The sequence below is a fragment of the Falco rusticolus genome, chromosome 4 (assembly GCF_015220075.1).
Source record: "Falco rusticolus isolate bFalRus1 chromosome 4, bFalRus1.pri, whole genome shotgun sequence".
NCBI classification, from domain to species: Eukaryota; Metazoa; Chordata; class Aves; order Falconiformes; family Falconidae; genus Falco; species Falco rusticolus.
In genome coordinates this window covers 79,880,299-79,901,568 of record NC_051190.1, presented here as the reverse complement: position 1 = coordinate 79,901,568, position 21,270 = coordinate 79,880,299, and the positions used below count along the sequence as shown (strand labels likewise).

Here is a 21,270-nt window from a genome sequence, read left to right as displayed (position 1 = left end):
AGGAGTAATGATCTGCAGAACAAGTACATTGCTCTGTTTTGGCAACCTTCAATATGAACTACATCACCAAAGAAGAATGTGGCTTTTAATAGGGAATTTCTCTAAGGAAACACAGAAAAGTGTTTCACAAACCAAATAAATCTGTATGTAAATTTAAGTATTTTCAGAAACACCACTGAAGTTTCTTATTATTTTCATTGAGATACAGCCACTGTCTCTTCTGCAAAGTTTCACGGCTTCCATACATTTTCTTTTGTTTTTATACTAAAAGCAAACACTGAGCTTAAACTACTTTCACTGGTGATAGGAAGGCATATAGGGAAGCGTGAAATCAGGCATACTAGTGAAAAATGATCATTGCAGTATAAAGAAATAGTAATATTTTTAGAGCAGAGGCTAACAGTTCAAGCCTAAATGGCATCCATTCAAAGGGTCAGAGATCTCAGAATATTCCAAAACTGCTGTGGTATCCTACGAGGGAAAAAAAAAAAAAACTAACTAAATTAAGGTGGAAGATGCGCTCTCAAGCATGTTTTTCTCATTCTAACCCCCCCCCCCCCCCCATTTATGCCATAAAACACAGAACCAATACTATGCCTGTGTAGCATAAGCAGATAAAAATATCAGGAATGCTACCTCAAGTGGATGTTCTTCCTCAACGTTCTTCTATTCTCACATCAATCTATGGAATTATTTCATGATAGGCTCTCAATCTGTTATAGTAAGTCTCTACGCTGATTTTTCAGTAAATCATTTGCAAAGTTTCTTTGTACTTTAGGTTTATCTGGGCAGGTATTTAGAGGGTACAGCAAGATAAAGGGGTAAAAAATCCTTACCACCTACAGCTGGGCTCAAATACTTTACCTGAATTAACAGAAGTGGCTTCTTACAATGTTTTTGACCCAGGAAAGGTCAAACACATACTTATAGCTTAGGAAACGCTTCTGGATCTCCCATCCATTTTCTCTAAACAATGTAAGGAAACATGATGTATAAAAGAACAAAACACTCATCTAGAACTGAAAATGAAAGATTATACCACCATTTACATGGTCATGCTAGCTTACAGGAAGGCAACTAATGTGAAAAATACAAGATTCTCTACTACAGAGATCAGATTTATGGAGCATTTCTTCCAATATCCTCCTTTTAGGACAAAGTTGCAAAGCATTTTGAGGAAAGCAAGAAACCTGCACATTTTTTTCAAAAATACTGTGCCCCATCATAATTCAAAATACCCATGTGTAGCTTACCATTCACATTATAGACAGGAAAATGGCATTACAGTGCCTAACTCTGGCAGATTAATTGTGCAACGTCATAGGCTTCTCAGATGCACCTCACAACTCTACAGCAGTCAGCTTTTTTCTGACAATACCTTCAACTTTAACTGTTATTTGTCTTCACTAAGAGAAGTGTAAAAGAAATCTGCTACTTCTACTGTTACAGAAGCCCAAGGTCTGGTAATGAAAAAAAAAAGAAGAAAAAAAACCAAGAAACCAAAAAACAAACTATTACTTTAAATTAAATAAACAAAGTTGCACTGTAAAAGCCACACTGAAATAAGGCTAGCTATTTAGGCAGTGCGAACATATGCAAACATGGGCAAAAAAAAAAACCCCACACCAGGCAATGATGGAAGGGCAACAAATTTGGATCTAATGTTAGGATCCCCATCCATTATTGTTTACCTTGTGTGAAGACAGCCAACAGGTCAAACAGGACAGTACAGTAACTATTTCTATGCAGACATGGAAAGGGAGTGATCTGAACATGCTGCCCTCCCTTACTTAGTCCATGTAAGCACCTGAAAGACCCTATCCCAGAAGCTGACCCTACTTGTCTAAAGCATGGGAACTTCTACATAGAGGTGATGACTGCTGCCAACTCCTGAACAAGTCCTGTTCCCTACCCAAGTGAGAGAAAGGATTTTAGCTGAATCACTACATAATTTCCATTTCTGTGGTGTTAATGAAGAAAGTGAGCATTTCAAACTATATGCCTATATACTTTGAAGTTTAAAGGAATAATTAAAAAAAAAACAAAACACAACCACACTGAGAACAGAAGAATCCCATAAAGTGGTAGCAATTATAAAAACAGAAAAGCACCATTTATCTACTAATGATGCCTGACCCTAGAAAAGAAATCTAAGTTTACATTCTGTGCTTAATACAGCAGAAAAGCACATAGTATTTCATTACAGCACAGGTTAAAATAGTGTATATGCAAACCTCAAAATATTTTTGTAAATTGTAGAAAAAATAAAATAAAAATCACACAGAAAAAAACCCCAACAAATAACCCACTCCAACACCCACCCCCAAAAAGTAAATAAAGGAAGAATGCATATTAAGGATATGACAACATGTTCAGAGTTAATTACTTGGAACATTATTTCATAAATTAATTATACATTCAGACATTTGGCTTTCTTAGAACTTAACTTCTGCAGTGTAATGAGATTTTGTGAGATTTGTCTACTAGACAAGACTTTTTACTTTTTTTTTTAAACTATTTTAAAATATTGTAGTAGTGGAAATACTACTGCTATACTCACACAGTTGAGTATCAATCTAAAAATTAATCTATAATCCACTCTAAGATACTCACTGTTGAAAGACTCCTTGTTACAGTCCTGTTCATAATCAGTACTTTGCTTTACATGCAGTAAAGATAAATTATCAGGTACAAAATTATAATTTGAACTTCAAATTTTCAAACTTTGTTTTTATCTTTTGATCAATGTCCTAAATCCAAGGCAAGAACAGAATCTGAGGCCCATGCATATTAAGAAACTTCGCAAAAGACACATCAGAGAGCGCTCTGGATTTCTGAAACAGGCCTAACTTTTCAAGCCAATAGAAATTATGGACATATTCAAGAACACATCCCTAAGAATGCAGACTCACACCCCCATTCTGATATGGGAAACACTGAAAGAAAATTGCCTATCTCTGTTTGAAGGTCTGATCATCAGGACTGGCAGAACACTTTCAGCTCCTGAGCCAAGAGAATACGGGTAACAATACTAGAATTACAGAGCTAGACAGTAAAAGAAGATGCCTATGCAAAATTTTTTTTAAAAACCCAACAGATTTATATTTTTTTCCAGTCACAATTATTACTAGTAATTAAAACAGCACAGTTCATTTGTAATCATATATATGTGTACATATATATAAAATAAAAAACAAAGTATCTGAAACAGAGACAACTGATTCCTCTGAATAATGTTTAGCTTCCTGCCATTTTACACGTTAAAATAAAGATTAAAAGGAACAGCAAAACTTTAAATAGTGTCATACCACTAGCATTTTTCAAATGTTATGTTGACATTGCAATTATTTCCTGAAAATTGAATGTAGATTTTACAGCAACTCTTTTTACTTTGTTCAGAATTTTGCTACTGCAGGATATGAAGTCAACCACCTTGACAGCCTAATATCTTAATTCTTCCACAGGCACAACCTTCAAGGCAACTGTAATTGTGCACAGGGGAAAAAAAATGGCATTACCAAACACTTGGATAATTTTCATATTCTGCAATCAGAAGATATTTAATATAATATTAGTTCCCAAATGTGGTTTAGTACTGTAAGAAATTACTTCATTTGTGAGCATTAAAAGCAAGCCCAACATAAATTATCACAATTATCCTATTTGATTTTAAACCCAGTGTGCACATTTCTTAACTTAGGATTCTTCCGTCAGTGAATACTTAGTGTTCAGACTTTGCTGTTTGTCACAAAAGAAGGGCTAAGATAAAGAATAATCTATCATTTAGCTATATTATGAATATGTCACAGATGCTTTTAACTTTTACGACATTACAGATATGCAACAATTACGCTAAAAGAGAACTCAAAGTCTCACTAATACATGTTGATTTGCATATTGGACCTCCTATTTGTGTTAAAACTAATCCAACCCCCTCTAAACCCAAGAGAAGTCTCTCTATTGCCTTTAGTGGCATTAGATTGGCCAAATGGTCCAAGCAAGATTACTCAATATGCAGTGCTCATTTAGCACGATTTTGCTGCTTCGCTTATCCCTGTAAACACAATTCCAGCCAATCAGTTTAACCTTTCAAATTAACAGAATAGCTACTGGGGAGTAGTTTCCATTTTGTCAACAGATATATTATAGAAAGTTGGTTGCACTACCTCATTACTCTTGCTTTGTGAAAGAGCCAGGCTATCATTTGTCAATTCCTCATCATCTGCATTATTCCTGTTAAGAACTTTAGTCTTCTTCTTCTTTGATCCTCCATCACTAGCCGTGCTGCTATTATCTTCTTCATTACCTTCCTCATCATTGTCATCCTCATCACTTCCGCTCCCATCATCTTCATCGTCCTCGTTATCTCCATCACTCCCCTCTTTTCGCAGTGCATTTTTTCCTTTTTTTTTCTCAGCAGTAGGCCGCCAGTCATTGTCATCTTCACTATCATAGTCATCCATATCATTTAGTTCTTCCATTGACACAAAATCCAGCAAAGGTCGGTTCCTGCGCAAATTCCATTTTTTTGGCTCATTTGTTTGCTCATCAGCCACAGCATCAGGTTCAGCTGCTTTCTCCTTCTCTTTCTTCTTTTTTGGCTTTTCTTCTTCATCTTCTTGCTCTTTCTTTTCAGTTTTAATCACCTCTTTATCTGCTGTTGGCACTTCTTCTTCAGTGGAGCTTTTTGGCTGTTGTTCTTCTACTTTCTCTTCTGCTGGTTCCTCCTCCAAGATATTTTCTTCTGATTCAGAACAGGAACCTTCACCACTGTCCTTTGATGCATCTTCACTCCCATGACCACTTCCTTCAGAATCTGTTGAGCATATGAAAATTTAAAAAAAGTTCCGACACAAATGTACCCCCAAAAATAAAATCTGTTGAAGCAAGTTGCTAAACAAAAGAATGATGCATGTTCCTCCCTCATAAGGTATTCCACCTATTTTTTCAGCTGGTGTCCAAACACTGCTATTTCGAGTGGTATGTTGAGAATCTGTTAAACATGAGTGCATTTTAAGATGGCAAAAAAAAGATGGCAGAATTTATTAAATGAAGGTTAAATGTTCCTTTGAACTGCAGCTCATATTAACAATAAGCAGTAGCACAGAATAATTTCCATGTGAAGTCACATCTTAAAGAAAGAGCATTCCAGTTTTTAATTTTTGGAGTTGCTTTCTAAATCTTCAAAATAAAATAGCTATCCAATAGAAGAGGTTTGAAATTACAAAATGAAGAGTTTATGTAACAAGTACTACCAATAGTATGAATAATCCCACACCTTCATTTTTAATATACGTTTGTCTTTCTAGATTTGGGGGCTCTTTTAATTTTTCATTTCACTTATTAATCCCACATAAACTATGACTCATTCAGTGTTGCAGCTGCACAACAAATGCACGAATTCTAACCTTATACCACTCACAAGGTAGGTACTGTTCTCTATGTAGTCACTACTTCCATTAGCACAGGCCAATCTGTGCAATAGAAAAGAGCAGAAGAGGATTTGTATGAAAAAACAATTACAAAAATAAGGCAACTGTACTATTAAGTACATGCAAAAAAATACTGAAAAAAATGGCAAGTGAACTTGTTAAATTTTATAAACCTCATCCACCTTTACTATCTTTCAACTTATATTCACCTACTACCTTTCATTTACAGTATTAGTTTTAATGAAGAAAACCTCTGAAAATATTTTTTAAAATTAACAAGAAAATACAAGGTTGCTTGATCCAACACAGGGATCAGTAAGGCTATGCCTAGTTTTCATTTTGTCCAGAGCCATCACCAAGTTCTTGAGGCACACTGTCACATAGATATAAAGAAGAAACACGTTCAGACTTGAAAATTTTTTAAAAAATTCTTAATTCAGTCACCACACAAAACCCCACAACTCTTTTACCTTACATAAAGAATTTCTTTGGACATCCATCTCTGTACACAGCTAAATAAACAATGGGGCCAGTGTGCTAACACACTTCACATGGCATTTATTTCCATCCCACAGAACACTATGACTAGCCAGTAACTCACTTGTTACTTTGACATAATGGTCAGTTTTGTCTTTCTCTGCGTATACCTGTATGTGGAAATATCTGATGAGGAGACCACATAATTATCCACAAAAAAATAAATCCATCACCACTACTACTACTGATGAGGACAGTAAAGTTAACAGTCCTCTTACAAGCTAATAGAAAGTAAAAGTTTCCTGCAAATGTTCTAAACTTTATAGAGCCAGGGGGAGGGGGAGAGGGAGGGAGGGGAGAGAGAATGCAGTAACATAAGTTACTGTACAGTCTTTTGAGAAGAGAGTAAATCAGTCATTTCCCTACGCCTACCGGCCTTAATGGTAGTAATGGAAGTACAACATCATTCACTGAAGTTTTGAAATATCAGAACACTCTTCAGGCATGCCTAGGAAATAAAAACAAATATTAACTACTATGCAAACTGAAAAATTCTTTTAACATTACAGTAGCTTTGTTTGGATATGTATTCATAGGCCTGTTACACGGGGTCCAGAGAAAGGCCACGAAAATGGACAGATAGCTGAAACACCTTTCCTATGAAGAAAGGCTGAGAGACTTGGGTTGTTCTGCTTATTGAAGACAAGGCTCCAGGGAGACCTTATCACAGCCTTATGGTATATAAAGGAGGCTTATAAGAAAGAGACTTTCTACCAAGGCCTGTACTGACAGATAAAGGAAGACCGGTTTTAACCTGAAAGACGGCAAGGTTTAGATTGTACACAAGGAAGAAACCTTTTACAATAAGAGTGGTGAAACCCTGGAAGAGGTTGCCCAGAGACGATGTGGATTCCCTATCACTAGGAGCGTTCAAGATCAGGTTGGATGGGGCTTTGAGCAACCTGATCTAGTGACAGATGTTCCAGTTCACAGCAGGGGCTTGGCCTAGATGATCTTTAAAGGTCCTTTGCAACCAAAACCATTCTGTCCAAATCTGGTGTCACTGGCAGAATTTTGGGGGTCTTGATTGTGGGTCAGCAGGCCCGCTGGCAAGAGACAGGGTACACCTGCCTCAAAGCATGAAAAGGATCTTTGCACACAAGATAGCAGGGCTCACTGAAAGAGTTTTAAATTTGATTTGAAGGGGGAAAGTAATAAAACCTGGGAGCAGCATGCCAGTGTTTGAGGGACAGTGTGCTAGCAAGGTTCTTCTGTCTGCCGTGGAGGTAGGGAATGAAGATCCATGTGGCAGCAAAGACGCAAAGGTTATTGATGTGTTAGAAACCATGGAAGTGCCGGAGAATGGTCACACAGCAATTAGGGCTTCTACATCCAAAAAAGGCGGTCGGATCAGTAGCCCAGCTGATGTGCATCAACACCACTGGGCAACAAGCAGGACATGGAAGCCATTGTGCAGCAGGGAAACCACGACATAGTCGCCATCACAGACACACTGTGGGATGACTCGCACAACTGGAGTGCTGCAATGGATGGCTATAAACTCCTCAGGAGGCACAAGCAAGGAAGGAAAGGCGGTGGGGTAACCCCCTACGTTAGAGAGCATTTTGATTGTCTAGAGTTTAATGATGGTGACGACAGGGCTGAGTGTTTGTGGGTAAGAATCAAGTGGAAGGCCAACAAGGCCGATATCCTGGTGGCCATCTGTTATAGATCACCCAACCAGGATGAAGAGGCAGATGAAATAGTCTGTAAGCAGCTGGGAGAAGTCTCACAGTTGCTAGCCCTTGTTCTCATGGGGCACCTCAACTTACCAGGCGTCTGCTGGAAATGCAATACAGCGGAGAGGAAACAGCCTAGGAGGTTCCTGGAATGTGTGGAACATACCTTCTTGACAGAGCTGGTGAGAAGCCAACTAGGGAAGGCGCCTCGCTGGACCTGCTGTTTGTGAACAGAGAAGGACACGTAGGTGATATGATGGTTGGAGGTTGTCTTAGGCACAGCGACCAAAAAATTATAGTTTTCAGTTCTCAAAGAAGTAAGGATGGGGGTCAGCAGAACCGCTACCTTGGATTTCCAGAGGGCCAACTTTGGCCTGTTTAACAGCCTGGTTGGCAGAGTCCCTTGGGACACAGTTCTGAAGGGCAAAAGAGTCCAAGGAGGGTGGGCATTCTTCAAGAAGAAAATCTTAAAGGGAGGCCATTCCCATGTGCCAAAAGACAAGCTGGCAGGGAAGAAGACCAGCCTGGTTGAACAGAGAGCTTTGGCTGGAACTCAGGAAACAACAGGAGAGTTTATGACCTTTGGAAGAAGGGGCAGGCAACTCCAGATTAACATAAGGATGTCTTAAGGTTACATAGGGAGAAAATTAGAAGGGACAAAGCCCAACTAGAACTTAATCTGGCTACTGCCATAAAAGACAATACAATATGTTACTACAAATACATCAGCAACAAAAGGAGTGCCAAGGAGACCCTCCATCCTTTATTGAATGTGGGAGGAAACACAGTGACAAAGAATGAGGAAAAGGCTGAGGAACTTAATACCACCTTTGCCTCAGTCTCAATAGTAAGATCAGCTGTTCCCTGGCTACCCAGCCCCCTGAGCTGGAAGACAGGGATGGGGAGCAGAATGAAGCCTCCATAATCCAAGGGGAAATGATTAGCAACCTGCTGCACCACTAAGACACACACAAGCCTATGGGACCAGACAGAATCCACCCAGGGGTACTGAGGGAGCTGGTGGAAGTGCTCACCTGTTGCAGCAAAAACAAACTAGGAGGCTGCAACAAGGGTTTCACCATCAGTCAGATCCCACTACCCATGCTGTTTCTTCTTCCTCCAAAGGTCAGACCACACTGCTCCTCCTACATTCAACCACCTCTCCCACAATCCTCAGTGTTATTAAACTACTTATCAGAACAAGCTACAGCTGCACATCATCCATCTCAATCAACCCACTGCCGCTGAGGCAAGGCCACAGCTGCATATTATCAATGCAAATCAACCCACTGCCTTCATTCCTCTACAATTCCCCCATTTTGTTTTTAACCAAAAAGGCCATGCCTATCATCCATTGTAGGGCCCTTGGCAGGATGTGTGGAAAGGCTGTTCAGGTTGAGTTAAGAAGGCACAAAGCTGCACCTGATTCAGGCTCCACATCACACACTAAGCCACTTTCTGTCATTTATCAACAGTCCTGGGTAACTAGCGGGGTCCCAGAAGACTGGAAGTTAGCCAATGTGATGCCCATCTACAAGAAGGGCTGGAAAGAGGATCTGGGGAACTACAGGCCTGTCAGCCTGACCTTGGTGCCGGGGAAGGTTACAGAGCAAACCATCCAGAGTGCCACCACACAGCACATACAGGACAACCAGGTGATCAGGCCAAGTCAGTTTTATGAAAGTTTTATGAAAGGCAAGTCCTGCTTGACTAACCTGACCTCATTCTAAGACAAGGTGTCCTGCCTAGTGGATGAGGAGGGAAAGGTTGTGGATGTTGTCTACCTAGGCTTTAGCAAAGCCTTTGACACCATTTCCAGAACAGCATTCTCCTGAAGAAACTGGCTGCTCACGGTTTGGATGGGTACTCTTTGCTGGGTTACAAACTGGCTGGATGGCCAAGCACAAAGAGGGGTGGTGAACAGAGATACATCCAGTTGGTGGCCAGTCACAAGTGGTGTTCCCAGGGCTCAGTACTAGGGCCAGTTCTGTTTAATATCTTTATCAATAGCGTGGACAAGGGGATCGAGTGCACCCACAGTAAGATTGCAGACAACACCAAGCTGGGCAGGAGCATTGATCTGCTTGAAGGTAGGAAAGCTCTATAGGAGGATCTGGACAGGCTGGATTAACAGGCCAAAGCCAACTGTATGATGTACAACAAGGAGAAGTGTCAGGTGGGTCACAACAACCCCATGCAACTCTACAGGCTTGGGGAAGAGTGGCTGGAAAGCTACTCGGTGGAAAAGGACCTGGAGGTATTGGTTGACAGTTGGCCGAGTATGAGCCAGCAGTGTGCTTGAGGTGGCCAAGAAGGTCAGTAGCATCCTGGCTGGTATCAGAAATAGTGTGGTCAGCAGGACTAGGGAAGTGATCATCCCTCTGTATTCGGTACTGGTGAGGCTGCACCTCAAATACTTTGTTCAGTTTCGGGTGCCTCACTACATGACACTGAGGTGCTGGAGTGTATCCAAAGAATGGTAACAAAGCTGGTGAGGGGTCTAGAGAACAGTTCTTATGAGGAGCAGCTGTGGGAACTGGAGAAAAGGAGGCTCAGGGAAGGCTCTGAAAGGAGGCTGTAGACAGGTAGGGGTCAGTCTCTTCTCCCAGATAACAAGCAACAGGACAAGAGGAAACAGCCTCAAGTTACACCAGGGGAGATTTAGATTGGATATCAGGAAAACGTTCTTCACTGAAAAGGTTGTCAGGCATTGGAACAGGCCACCCAGGGAAGCAGTTCTGTCACCATCCCTGGACGTATTTAACATAGCATAGCACTTGCGGACACGGTTTAATGGTACACTTGGCAGTGCTAGCTTAACAGTTGGACTTGATCTCAAAGGTCTTTTCCAACCTAAATGATTCTATGATTCTATGATGTTTGGCAGCTCTCATAAACACTTTACAACTCCTAAAGCTAGACTCTCACACTAGGCATTTATATTATAGATTAAATGTCATATGTATGTTTAAAAGCAAAATGCATTTTTGTATCTTATTTCACAGGTTGAGTGTCAATGTGCACTACTTGTCTCACTGTAAATAGGAAGTATATGGTTTTACCATGTTGAAATTAATTTAACTGGATTTTTAAGTTACCTTATACCGTTTTGTTTCACTTTCCCACCATAACTCCATTACAGCATTTTGTTTGGATGCTTTAACTGTGCTGTTCCATTTCTAAATATGCTTAGTTTTCTTGTAAATTTAAGTCTGCATGTCATTTTTGGGGGGAATCTTAGTCTGTGTATAGTTTAACCTTTAGCACCACTCTACCAACAGTGATTATGGTACATCAATACTACAGCACTGAGAATACTAACTGCTTTATGGCATGCAAACAATATAAAGCAGAGGACAAATAAACATAGTTTAATTCACTTCTTCAAATTCTCTTTGCCTTCTGCCTGCACATAATGCTTTGTACTCTTTTCTACATGCATGTACACACCAGAGACACCTATAGTAAGGGATATCGCTCTTCTGTCTGAATGCATCCGCTGTGATAGGTGCTTTTCTAGAAGGAGCTATTCTGTGATAACAGCTATTTTTGCAGGTGGTGTTCTGTCAGATGCACTTTCAGTTAGGAAGAGGCTGTAGTATACAATTTTCTCCTTGAAAGAAATTTCTAAAAAATTACTCTTTCAAATTGGCAACCGTATCTTGTTATTCCCTATGGGAGAGAAGTCAAGCTACTCTCAATGAAAGATGGGGCCAGATATGCCATCAAACAGTGAAGAAGATAGAGTTCCACTGTGAACAAATATGAGAGAACAGTTGTAAGACAGGCATCATTTATTCCTGTACACTTTGGATCTTTAGCTTTACCAAGCACAACAGCAGGTGGCAGTCAAATCCAAAGAGGATAATTCTGAGAGGAATTCTCCAGGATGGAACATTATGCTCCAGAATTAACATAAGAAAAAGAGTAATAAAGATAAACAAAAGTAACTACTAATCTCCACATCAGCTAAGTCTTGTATAATATGTATTATGCAAAAGACTTCAAAACCCAAATCACTACAGCAGTTAAAAAAAATCCTCCCAGAGTTTTTCAGGACCATTTTACAAGCAAGTTTAAACATGGTACCTCATGATTTTTATTTTTTTTTTTAAATTCTAACAGAATTCATGTATATAGACAGTAAATGCTACACAGGTACATGGCCACCCACTCACAGAAGACTGCCTGATTCTTCCATGTCCATGCAGTATTAAGCTTAACAAGTAACTCTGTAAAAGCAGCTTTATTGCTTGTTTATAAGTGAACTCTGAAGAATAACCTACTTACAGGGAATCACAGACTCAATCTTGGGCTTGCCTCTTCCACTAACAAAGCCTAACCAACTCTAGATAGCAGAAGAGAAGCATCTGGAATAATTTTAGAAAGCTGTGGTTTTTTCCACTGAGTCTCATCTGGTTAAGCCTTTACCCAGGTGCTCAAAGCTACATATGAAGAATACAATCTAGGATTCTGGAACATTGAAAAGGAGTAAAAAAAATGAAAAACTAAGCATGCAATACAGAAAACAACTACCATGCCTTAAGTTACTTCTACTAAATAATATTGTTCAATAATAATCTACAGGAACCGTTGTAACAAGTTATCCAGCCCACAGCATGCTTCACAGTACCCTCTTTTCGAGGGTGGTAACAAAAAACAGGATACAAGTGAGTTTCATTCTTTTGGAGGTTAAATCCATTCCATCACCATCACCCCGTCTAGTGATCCCTTAGCCTCCTTTCTCCCAGTCACAAGGCAGACAAAAAAAGTCTTTGACATGACAACATGAAATTACGCAGGCATGTCTCCTAAAACACATGTTAAACACCATAGACAATCCCTCACCCAGACATGTCTGCATCCTGACAGACAGGGAAAGTGGAAAGCGTTGCAGAAAGTGTTTTTTGGCAACAACCTCTGCCCATAAATCTCCTTGCAGGAACAGCTCAAGTCACAAAAACTCCTTTGCGCATGTGCTACACCATATGTGTAAAAGGAGCTGGACTTCCTGTACATCTGATCTAGAAATTGCAAATAATTCTAAAGACTCAAAAATACCTTAAGGAAATGCTTAAAACTTCTGATATTAATAACCGAATGTAAAAATAAGGCAGGAAAACCTAGATCATAAATGGAAAATATGAACTTTTAGATTGTTAAAGGCAGAGTCACATAACCAGCAAAATCCTGATCACAATTGTCTATTAGACTAAAGCCACAGAGGTCCATTATGTTAAGACTGACATAACTATACTGAAAGTAAGAACTGAGAAGGCTTAATGCTTCACTTAAAACATAACTTCAAAGAGAATCTAACATCAGTTAGATATACACCACTGGCTTTCTAAGCTATTTTGCCAAGTATAAAGATTAAACATCGGTAGACTAGTGGAAATTCAACACTGGTAATGCTGGCAGTTAAAACCAAATGGAACCATCCAAAGTTAACATGATTAAGAACATACAAAACAAAACCAATACAGATTACAATATTACTGATTTAAGGAGTGAAATTCACTTCTCAAATCATGTTTTGAAAGAAAGTATCTAATCTGTATTACCTGCAGATGTAGACTGGGCAGAGTAGGAAATGAAACTGAACACTGATCTGTGATTACACTTGTTTCAGAAGTGTTTAATTTAACAAAAAAAAAAGGATGGAAGAGAAACATAAATGGAAGTTTAGTAAGCCGTTTCCTCATTTCTGCATTAGTGAATAATGGTATCACTAGCATTAATTATATCACACAGTGTTTCAGTAGATGTCTATTCAAGCCATAAAAGCACTCAAAACTAAAGGTTGCCAACTTTTGACTTCAGTTGTTGTGAACTGCCTTATATCCAATGTTAGATAACACAGATGGAACTGGCTATCCTATGTCTTGAATTTGCTTGACATTTCTCACCTTCTTCATTTTTAATGTTACCAAACTTTACTTCTTTGGGATGAAGTAGTCCATATCCCATGTCTTCCCTCAGCAAAGCTGCAGTCCTAAATAATCCAAAAAAATTGATTCCAATACAAATTATTGAATAGTGAGCTAGAATATATATTTTTTCCAAGAAACTCGTAAGAGCTTCACATCTTATACAAAGAAAGTGACATCTGGGAGACTGCTGAACATGTAGGTTGGACATGCTAAGTCTAAGTCTCTGAGACACTGTAACAAGCATATGCTCAAGGAACACCTGAAACATTCCATCCTCACTGATCATGTCTAGACTCTCAGAAGTAGCCAGGCTGCAAACAGACCATCCACCACACTGCAGGTAACAAAGCACAGAAGAATCTTCTCCATGTGGCAGGAAATAACAAGAGATGGACATACGCACAAAAAAGAGGAGATGCAAGACAGAGTAGTAAAGTAGGAGACCATGAAAATGCTGTTCAAGGCTGACTGAACAAGTAGAATGACACTGAACTGGTGAGCAAGGGTTCTGGTAAGGGACAGAGACTGTAAAGACAAGGCACAGAGTCACAATAAGAGGAAAACAACAAAAAATAATGTCATCCCATCACTAAATCCACCCTGCCCGGACACTGGAATGAAAGCCTAGATTTCTGTTACATTACTCCTGTCAGTAAACACATGGAAGAACCAAAAACTCGGGTGTTTCCAAAGAGAATGCAAGTTCAAAATGCTCGTCAGTCACTCCAAAGTGTTACTTCAAGTGGCAGACATCTGTACAGATAAAAGATCTCACTTGGGATGAAGATAACGCAAGAGAACATAATGCCCGTATTTTCCATTTTCTCAATGGGGAAAAGCCCTTGGGAATTCCACTCTGAGGGACTACACATTACAGCAGCAAAGTCAAGTTTTTAAATAATCGTAACAATTAAGAGAGTGCAATTATGTGATAATTTACTAATTATTAGCTTTATGATAATTTATCTTACCTTTGCTGTCTATTGAAACACCCTACAGCTCTTCTACGGCATATCACTTCAGTTTATTCTCAAAAGCAAATGTATGAGTTTTTTCATCAATATTTCAGTAGCGTTTACCACTACAGTATTTTGCTGCTTCACAAACCTTTATATTACAATATCCTGTACAGGAAAGCAAAAGTGGAATCTCCATTGTGCTAAGAGAAAACGAATTACAGAAAGATAATTGCAACTTTTTATTTCTAGATCAAGTCACATTTTTTTCAGAATACCTAATATATGCATTTATATAGATCATTACGTATTTTAAACAGAGCTCCTACTGACCTCATTTGCAGTAACAGTACATAGTAGTTATGCAAGTCAGGCTCCACACTCAACACCAAAACCCCAAACATTTACAAATGTCTCTAAAAATTTGAGTCTACAAGACTTGCACCAGTAGTGACAGAACCCAGTTCTTCAAGGCCGCATTCAGCTATGCTCTTCTTAGCTACACTGAGATAGAAAGCCAGTCTTTAAAGTCACACATCGTTCTTGTTCAGGGACCACACAACATTTCTCTGCATCATTTCAATTTCAGATATGAGCTGCCAAAACTGACCAACTCCACCAAATAGAGAAAAGAAAGTGGTAAATCCTTGCTTTGGAATCCTGCTGCGAATTATTCTACACTGTTTTCTGACATCAGTATACCTCCAGCTGCTCTCATTAAAGGAAAAAAAAAAACACCAACAAAATACCCAAAGTATGCTCTCGTTAACTTAAAAGCAAAACTTCAAATAACTGATCCGTACTGTGAAACATATTATTTAAAAATTTCAGTTGAGTATATTACAGCACCTGTATTTGTATGTTCTGATTCCAAAGGGGCAGGGGTTTTGACTGATCCCACATAAAGATTACATGACATTCTTACTCAAGGAACAAATTTTCAAGATGTTTATAAAACCCAGAAAAATACAGTACTTCAAAATATGGCATTAATACTTTCTATTATGCAGAAACAGAGAAGCCATTAAAAAATTACTTCATTCAGTATTATATAATGAAAAGCCCACAGGCCTGAAAACTATTTATGTAAAGTAAATTTAAAAGACTATAACAGTTCTAAAATCAGTTTCCCTAAAGAGATGTCAGAATGATAAGATCTTTAAAATGGAAAAGGCAGTAATTGCCTGTTGGTGACCTAAATCCAAAAGAAAAGAAACTAACTACACTGTAAGCAAAGGCCATATCTCCTATGGATATTTTCTTTTTTTTTGTTGGAAATGGTGGTTAGGTGGTTATAAATGTTTTCTGTAATGAAAATTTTACCAAGGCATCAGGACTCTGAATACAAAAATTGAGAAATGCCGACTCCTTCCTAAAGTACTTAATAGCAACTTCTCAAATCCTCACTCCATCTCATATTCCCAGAAATCTGACAGAACAATGAACATGCGTAAAAGCTTAAAATGTTCAAGGCTCAGTCCTCCTAGACCTCCACACTATCACCTACCAGCACATATCAGTTAACATCCTGAAGCTCATACACATCGATGCAACATATTCAACAGAGAGTAAACAACTTCAGAATTCTTTTAATTCAGTATTTAAAGTCCTTTAAATTTAACTTTCAATTTTCAAATTGGTTCTGTTTTTTTAAACACCTATATGTGCATTTGTGAATCAAATATACATTGCAGAGCTGTGAAATCACCATACTTACAGGACTTTTCTGAGTGCATGAGTGGAAGTTATGGTCATTTTCAATGCAGAAAGACTGCTTCTTCCTTCTGTCACAACTGTTTCCCTTTGTAAGCAAACTATGCAATGAAATTCTGAATTCAAACAAATACTAAACACTGATTTGCAACAGGCTGCGTGTGGAGAGACCTCTACAGCCATTGAAAGAAGAAAAAGAGCAACAGCCCTGCCTGTACTGGAGAAATAAACATTATGCTTTGAAGGCAGAATCCACAGTGCAAAAAAGGAAAACCTGTTTTCCATTAGCAACAATCCAGAATTTGTCTAGTAGGTTTGTTTGTGCATCTACACACATTTATATATATATATATATAAAACTTCAAAATTATTTTTATTTATATACATGTGTGTGTGTAAAAAAAGGTTTTTTTGTTTTACCACTTCTTTCATCCAAATCTAAATGGACTAGGTACAACCAAATTCAAGGCTATGTTGTAACAGCTTCATTTTAAATCAGCACAGATGTTAAATAAACACTTGTAGAATATTTGAAACAGAACTTTGTAATACAAATAAGAAATGTTTCTTTTTTCTTTCAACTTAAGAGGTTACATGTTTAATAACTTTCTATTCCCCAGGTTCTCCAAACCATCACAACTTTCTCCTGTCATACTGAAAATCTTTGAATGAAGTGTAAAATGCCAAACTCTGCTGCTATTTCAAAGTGTTTTCACCAAATTTTAAATTTTATTAAACAGAACATTAATTTCTACTGTAAGTGATAGATACAGCTTCTGAAACGTTAAAACAGTGCAAGATGAGATATATGAACACCAAACAGCAATTATAAAAACATTTTGTATGTAATGAAAAAAATTTACCAAGGCATCAGGAGACTGAATACAAAAATTCAGAAATGCCGACTCTTTCCTAAGGTACTTACTTCTCAAATTCTTACTGCATCTCATATTCATAAAAACTTGTGGGTTAACTCATATGCTTGTTTCAATTCAATGTTGTTTTTTTAAGGGAAAACCCAGCCAACTTCCTCAAAGTGAAACTGACATTAAAATACTGTCAGACTGGACACTGACCACCCCCCACATGCACATACCATACCCTAAAAGTCAAAAAGGGCATCAATTACAAGTGAATCCTCTCCATTTAGACATAGTTGAGTCAGGAAGCTTTATCCCTTATGTTTTATTAATTACTGATTGTCTTTTAATCAAATAATATATTGGTCTGAATTATGTGTCCGTTCTCCCATACTCCATTTCCAGTTTTCCTTTTACCTTAAATCCTGCTTACACCACTGTTCCAGAATAGAGAGATTTTCTTTGGGAACTAAAAATCATTACTTTTTATGGCAAACTTTCTTTTCAACAGGCAATGGCCTTACTCAAAAGAAAGATCAAAAAACCCTAAAACAAGGTTTAAAAGGTAAATTAAACAGGCCCCCAAAAATCTTAGCATGAGATCGGTAAGATAACATCAGTCTTACTCTCTCAAGTCACCGCAGCCTGCTTCTAGCAGACAAATCAAGGGAAATATGCCTAGGCTTGGGGGGAAGAAAACAAAAAGCATTAGGACTTATCTTAAAACTGGCACTGCAGAAATTATTAAGCGTTTTTAGGTTCATTAATAAGCAGGAGTTTGCCAGATGTTAAAAAATAAGCCTTTAAATGGAGATTGGGAATATTTTTGCATGATACAGCCACATGAAAGCATAGATCAGCAACCCCAGTGCAGGAATAACAAAGTGAAGTTATTTGACGAGCTGTCATAATGGTTCCCTTAAATCTTACACATCTTGGATCTCTTTGCTTATTTCCCTGAGCATATGCCACTGAACATCATGTGCAGTTTATTCACAAACATGTTCCTGCCCTTTCTTTCCCTTCCTTCCAATATATTTGAATTTATTCTTTTTTTTTTTTTGGCATCTTGTTTACTTTTGGTTTCTGTGGATGTTCACTGCAGATACAGGAACCTGTACACACAGAAAAGCCTGCAGAACAAAAAGAGTCTGAAGCAAGGCATTCCTTCTAGTATGAAATGTGAACACCTTTATGCATAGCTATCTGAGTGGACACCTTGTCTACAGTAACAAACAGTAAAAACCTGAAAAGATTATCTTTCCGCTTAAGCTTCTGACTCACCAAGTGGAACTAACCTTGAGAAAGAGGCAAGTTCTTAAGCCCAAAACAAACTATTACCCAGACTGATTCAAAACAGAATGGCTTTAGAATGTTATTTTAATACTAAATGCAGTGAATATTTCAAAAATTATCTCTTCTTTGAAGAAATAAAAATCAGTAAATATAGCTGAGACAGTCAGCACAGAAGCTATTCAAATGCTGCTGCCAAAACTTGGAAATCATGAAAATTCTGTTAAGAAAAAATTAACTGCAATTGAAATACTGTATGGATGTTTTGTTTAATCAGTTGTTTCTTATCCACAGCATAGGAATTGCAAGTTATCCAATCCAGTCAACGAACTTCAAGTGGTTCCAAGTCCCAACAGTTCACTTACAGCATTCTGTCTCCCGTATGATATTAAATGAGCAACCATAAAACAAAACCGAGGTAGTTCTTAACCAAGGAGATGAAGAAGCATATTTACCTGAAGCATCTCCAACTTTAAAATCACTGTCATCAGAGCTATCATAATCTAAAGCTTCCAGCAGCGAAGCTGCCAAAGGCTTCACTTGTCTCCTCTTCGAACTGCGGTCCACTGCAGGGAAAAAAAACATAGTATTGTTACTTTGTGGCATAATGAGAACTCGGCGTCGCTGAAGGTATTTAAATTAAAAGGAAAGGCAGAAGGGCCGTGACAGGCTGGGGCAGCCTCGGCCACGGCGCCCGAAGCGCGGGCGGCAGGTGCGAGTGGCGGGGGTCCCGCAGCCGGCGCGGGCGGGAGCGGCGGCCGGCACACCGGCGCGGGCGGGCCCACAGCGGGGCCGCGCTGCTCCCGTCGTGCCGGGGAACGGGCACCGGCGGGAACCCCGGGGGGCTGGGCGGACACAGGGGTGGCCTGAGGCCCCCTGAGCCACCGGCACCGCCAGACGCAGCAGCCTGGCGTGACCCATCAGCGCCAGCGGCGAGAGGCGCGGGGAGAGAGCAGCCAGGGCCGCCAGAGGCACGGCGACGCGGCGGGCCGCCCTGAGGAGGGGGCGGGAGCGCGGCGGGGGCGCTCCGCGGGCACCCCGGCGTCTCCCCGGGGCAGGGGCGGGAGGCGCCGCCGGGGATCACTTACTAAAGCCTGCGCAGGTGAGCAGCGGGCGGGCAGGGGCCCTAGGGTGAAGAGCCGCCGGGCCCCTTCCCCAGACAATGGGCACGGCGGCGACCCGGATGCAGACCCGCGCCCGCCCGCCCGCGGCGGCCGGTCCCGCTGCTGCGCCTGCGCCGCCGGGCCCGCCGCGCCTGCGCGGCCTGAGCGCGCCTGCGCCGCGCCAGGTGAAGCCAGGAGGGGGCAGCGCTCGTCCCCCGCCGCCGCCGCCGCCCGCCGCCCCGGCGGCACGGAGCGGCCCCTCCCGCGGGCAGGGGCTCGGGATGCGCGGCGTTTGCGCAGGCCGGTTCCCTCCCAGGGGTGCCTGCGCCGGATCTCCGTTAGGAGAGCCAGCTGAGCGCCCCGTCTGGCACCGCCGCGGTTCCCTGTGCGGGAGCGGAGCCGTGTGAAACTGCTTTATTTAACCCCAGTTCTGAGCGCCGAGTTCCGTGTGGGCTTCGTTGCATTGTGAAGTTCATTCTTGCAGTCTTGAAAAATAGCAAGCCATTTCATTTGGAGGAGCGGGGGGGAGGCACGCCAGGGATTTTTGTTTGACCACATCAACACGAGTCCAGGAGCCAAGGGCAGAACCCAGCGGGGAGAGGTGGATGGCAAGGGAGAGCACGGCAGGGCCCTTGCCTTTAGCAAAGAGTCCCAATGCCGCCTCCATCACAAGAGCCACCACGGCCCCTGTGCACGGCCAGTTCCCTCCCAGCCTCGCAAACCTTTATAAAGTACTTTAAAAAATCTGAGGGAATAATCCGTTTATTGGCTTTTTCTCCGAACTTGTTTCTGTAATTGGGAGAGTGGGAACATCCTAAAGAATTGGTGCTCTCACACACTGGTATGGCTTCAAAAGCTTGAGGATCAAGAACAGTGCTAAACATGAACGCCTGCAACAGAATTGTAAGAGCGTTATTGGAAGTTGTGTGTTTAATCACGAACAAATGCAAGTAGGGTCAAACTAGTTCAATGATGAAGTGTGGAGGGAACATAAAGTTTGGCAATTACACAGTCCATAAGAGCCTGTGGTATGTTTAGCACAGCGCTGCCTGCGCTACCCACACAAGCCTTCCCATAGCCAAAACTCCTCTTGGTATTGCAGAGGTAGTATGTTATGGGTGTATTAGTCATCTTTTTTTAAATAGAGCACATAGATGACTGATTGGCAGATGATGTAATTATAGATCTGAAATACTTTCAATAATAATTTTCTGTGTTTCAGATTTTAGGTATTTTGGAAGGGCTGAAAATCCAAAGAAAAATGTGAATTCTATGTTCATTCTGTGCTTGAATTTCCTAGTTGGTTTTTTTGTGGGTTTTTTTTTTTTTTTAGCACACTGTCACATCCATAGTTGTGTTCACACTGGTACCTCCTGTTTTGACCACCAGTTCTTTGGCTACATAGGTAGCTGTCCTGGTTTCAGCTGGGATGGAGTTAATTACCTTCTCAGGAGCTAGTACGGTGCTGTGTTTTGGTTTTGATGTGAGACTTTTCAGTTCCTCAGGCCTTGTTTGTCAAAAGGCTGGAGGGGCACAAGGAATTGGGAGGGGACACAGCCAGGGCAGCAGACGCGAACTAGCCAAAGCGGTATTCCATACCATGGGACGGCACGCCTGGTATATATACCCAAGGGGTTGGCCGGGGCGGGCAGATCCATTTCTCAGGGGCTGGCTGGGCATCGGTCAGCGGGTGGTGAGCAGTTGTGTTGTGCACCACGTGTTCCTTTCTTCCCTTCCCTCTGGATGTTATTCTTTCCCTTCTCC

General features: G+C 40.5%; 1 protein-coding gene across 13 annotated transcripts in view; it reads right to left on the bottom strand.

The window, feature by feature from the left end:
- PHF14 (PHD finger protein 14) overlaps positions 1-19,637 on the bottom strand; it is a 168,253-nt gene extending 148,616 nt beyond the window's left edge. For all 13 annotated transcript variants that reach the window (XM_037382630.1, XM_037382635.1, XM_037382631.1 and 10 more), the window contains exons 1-3: positions 19,492-19,637; positions 18,859-18,969; positions 4,167-4,816 (exon numbers count right to left, since the gene is read on the bottom strand). In XM_037382630.1, the coding sequence (XP_037238527.1) occupies positions 4,167-4,816; positions 18,859-18,969; position 19,492 (762 nt within the window). In that variant the 5' untranslated portion in view covers positions 19,493-19,637. The remainder of the gene's footprint in view (positions 1-4,166; positions 4,817-18,858; positions 18,970-19,491) is intronic.
- Between the last annotated feature and the right edge of the window lie 1,633 nt (positions 19,638-21,270).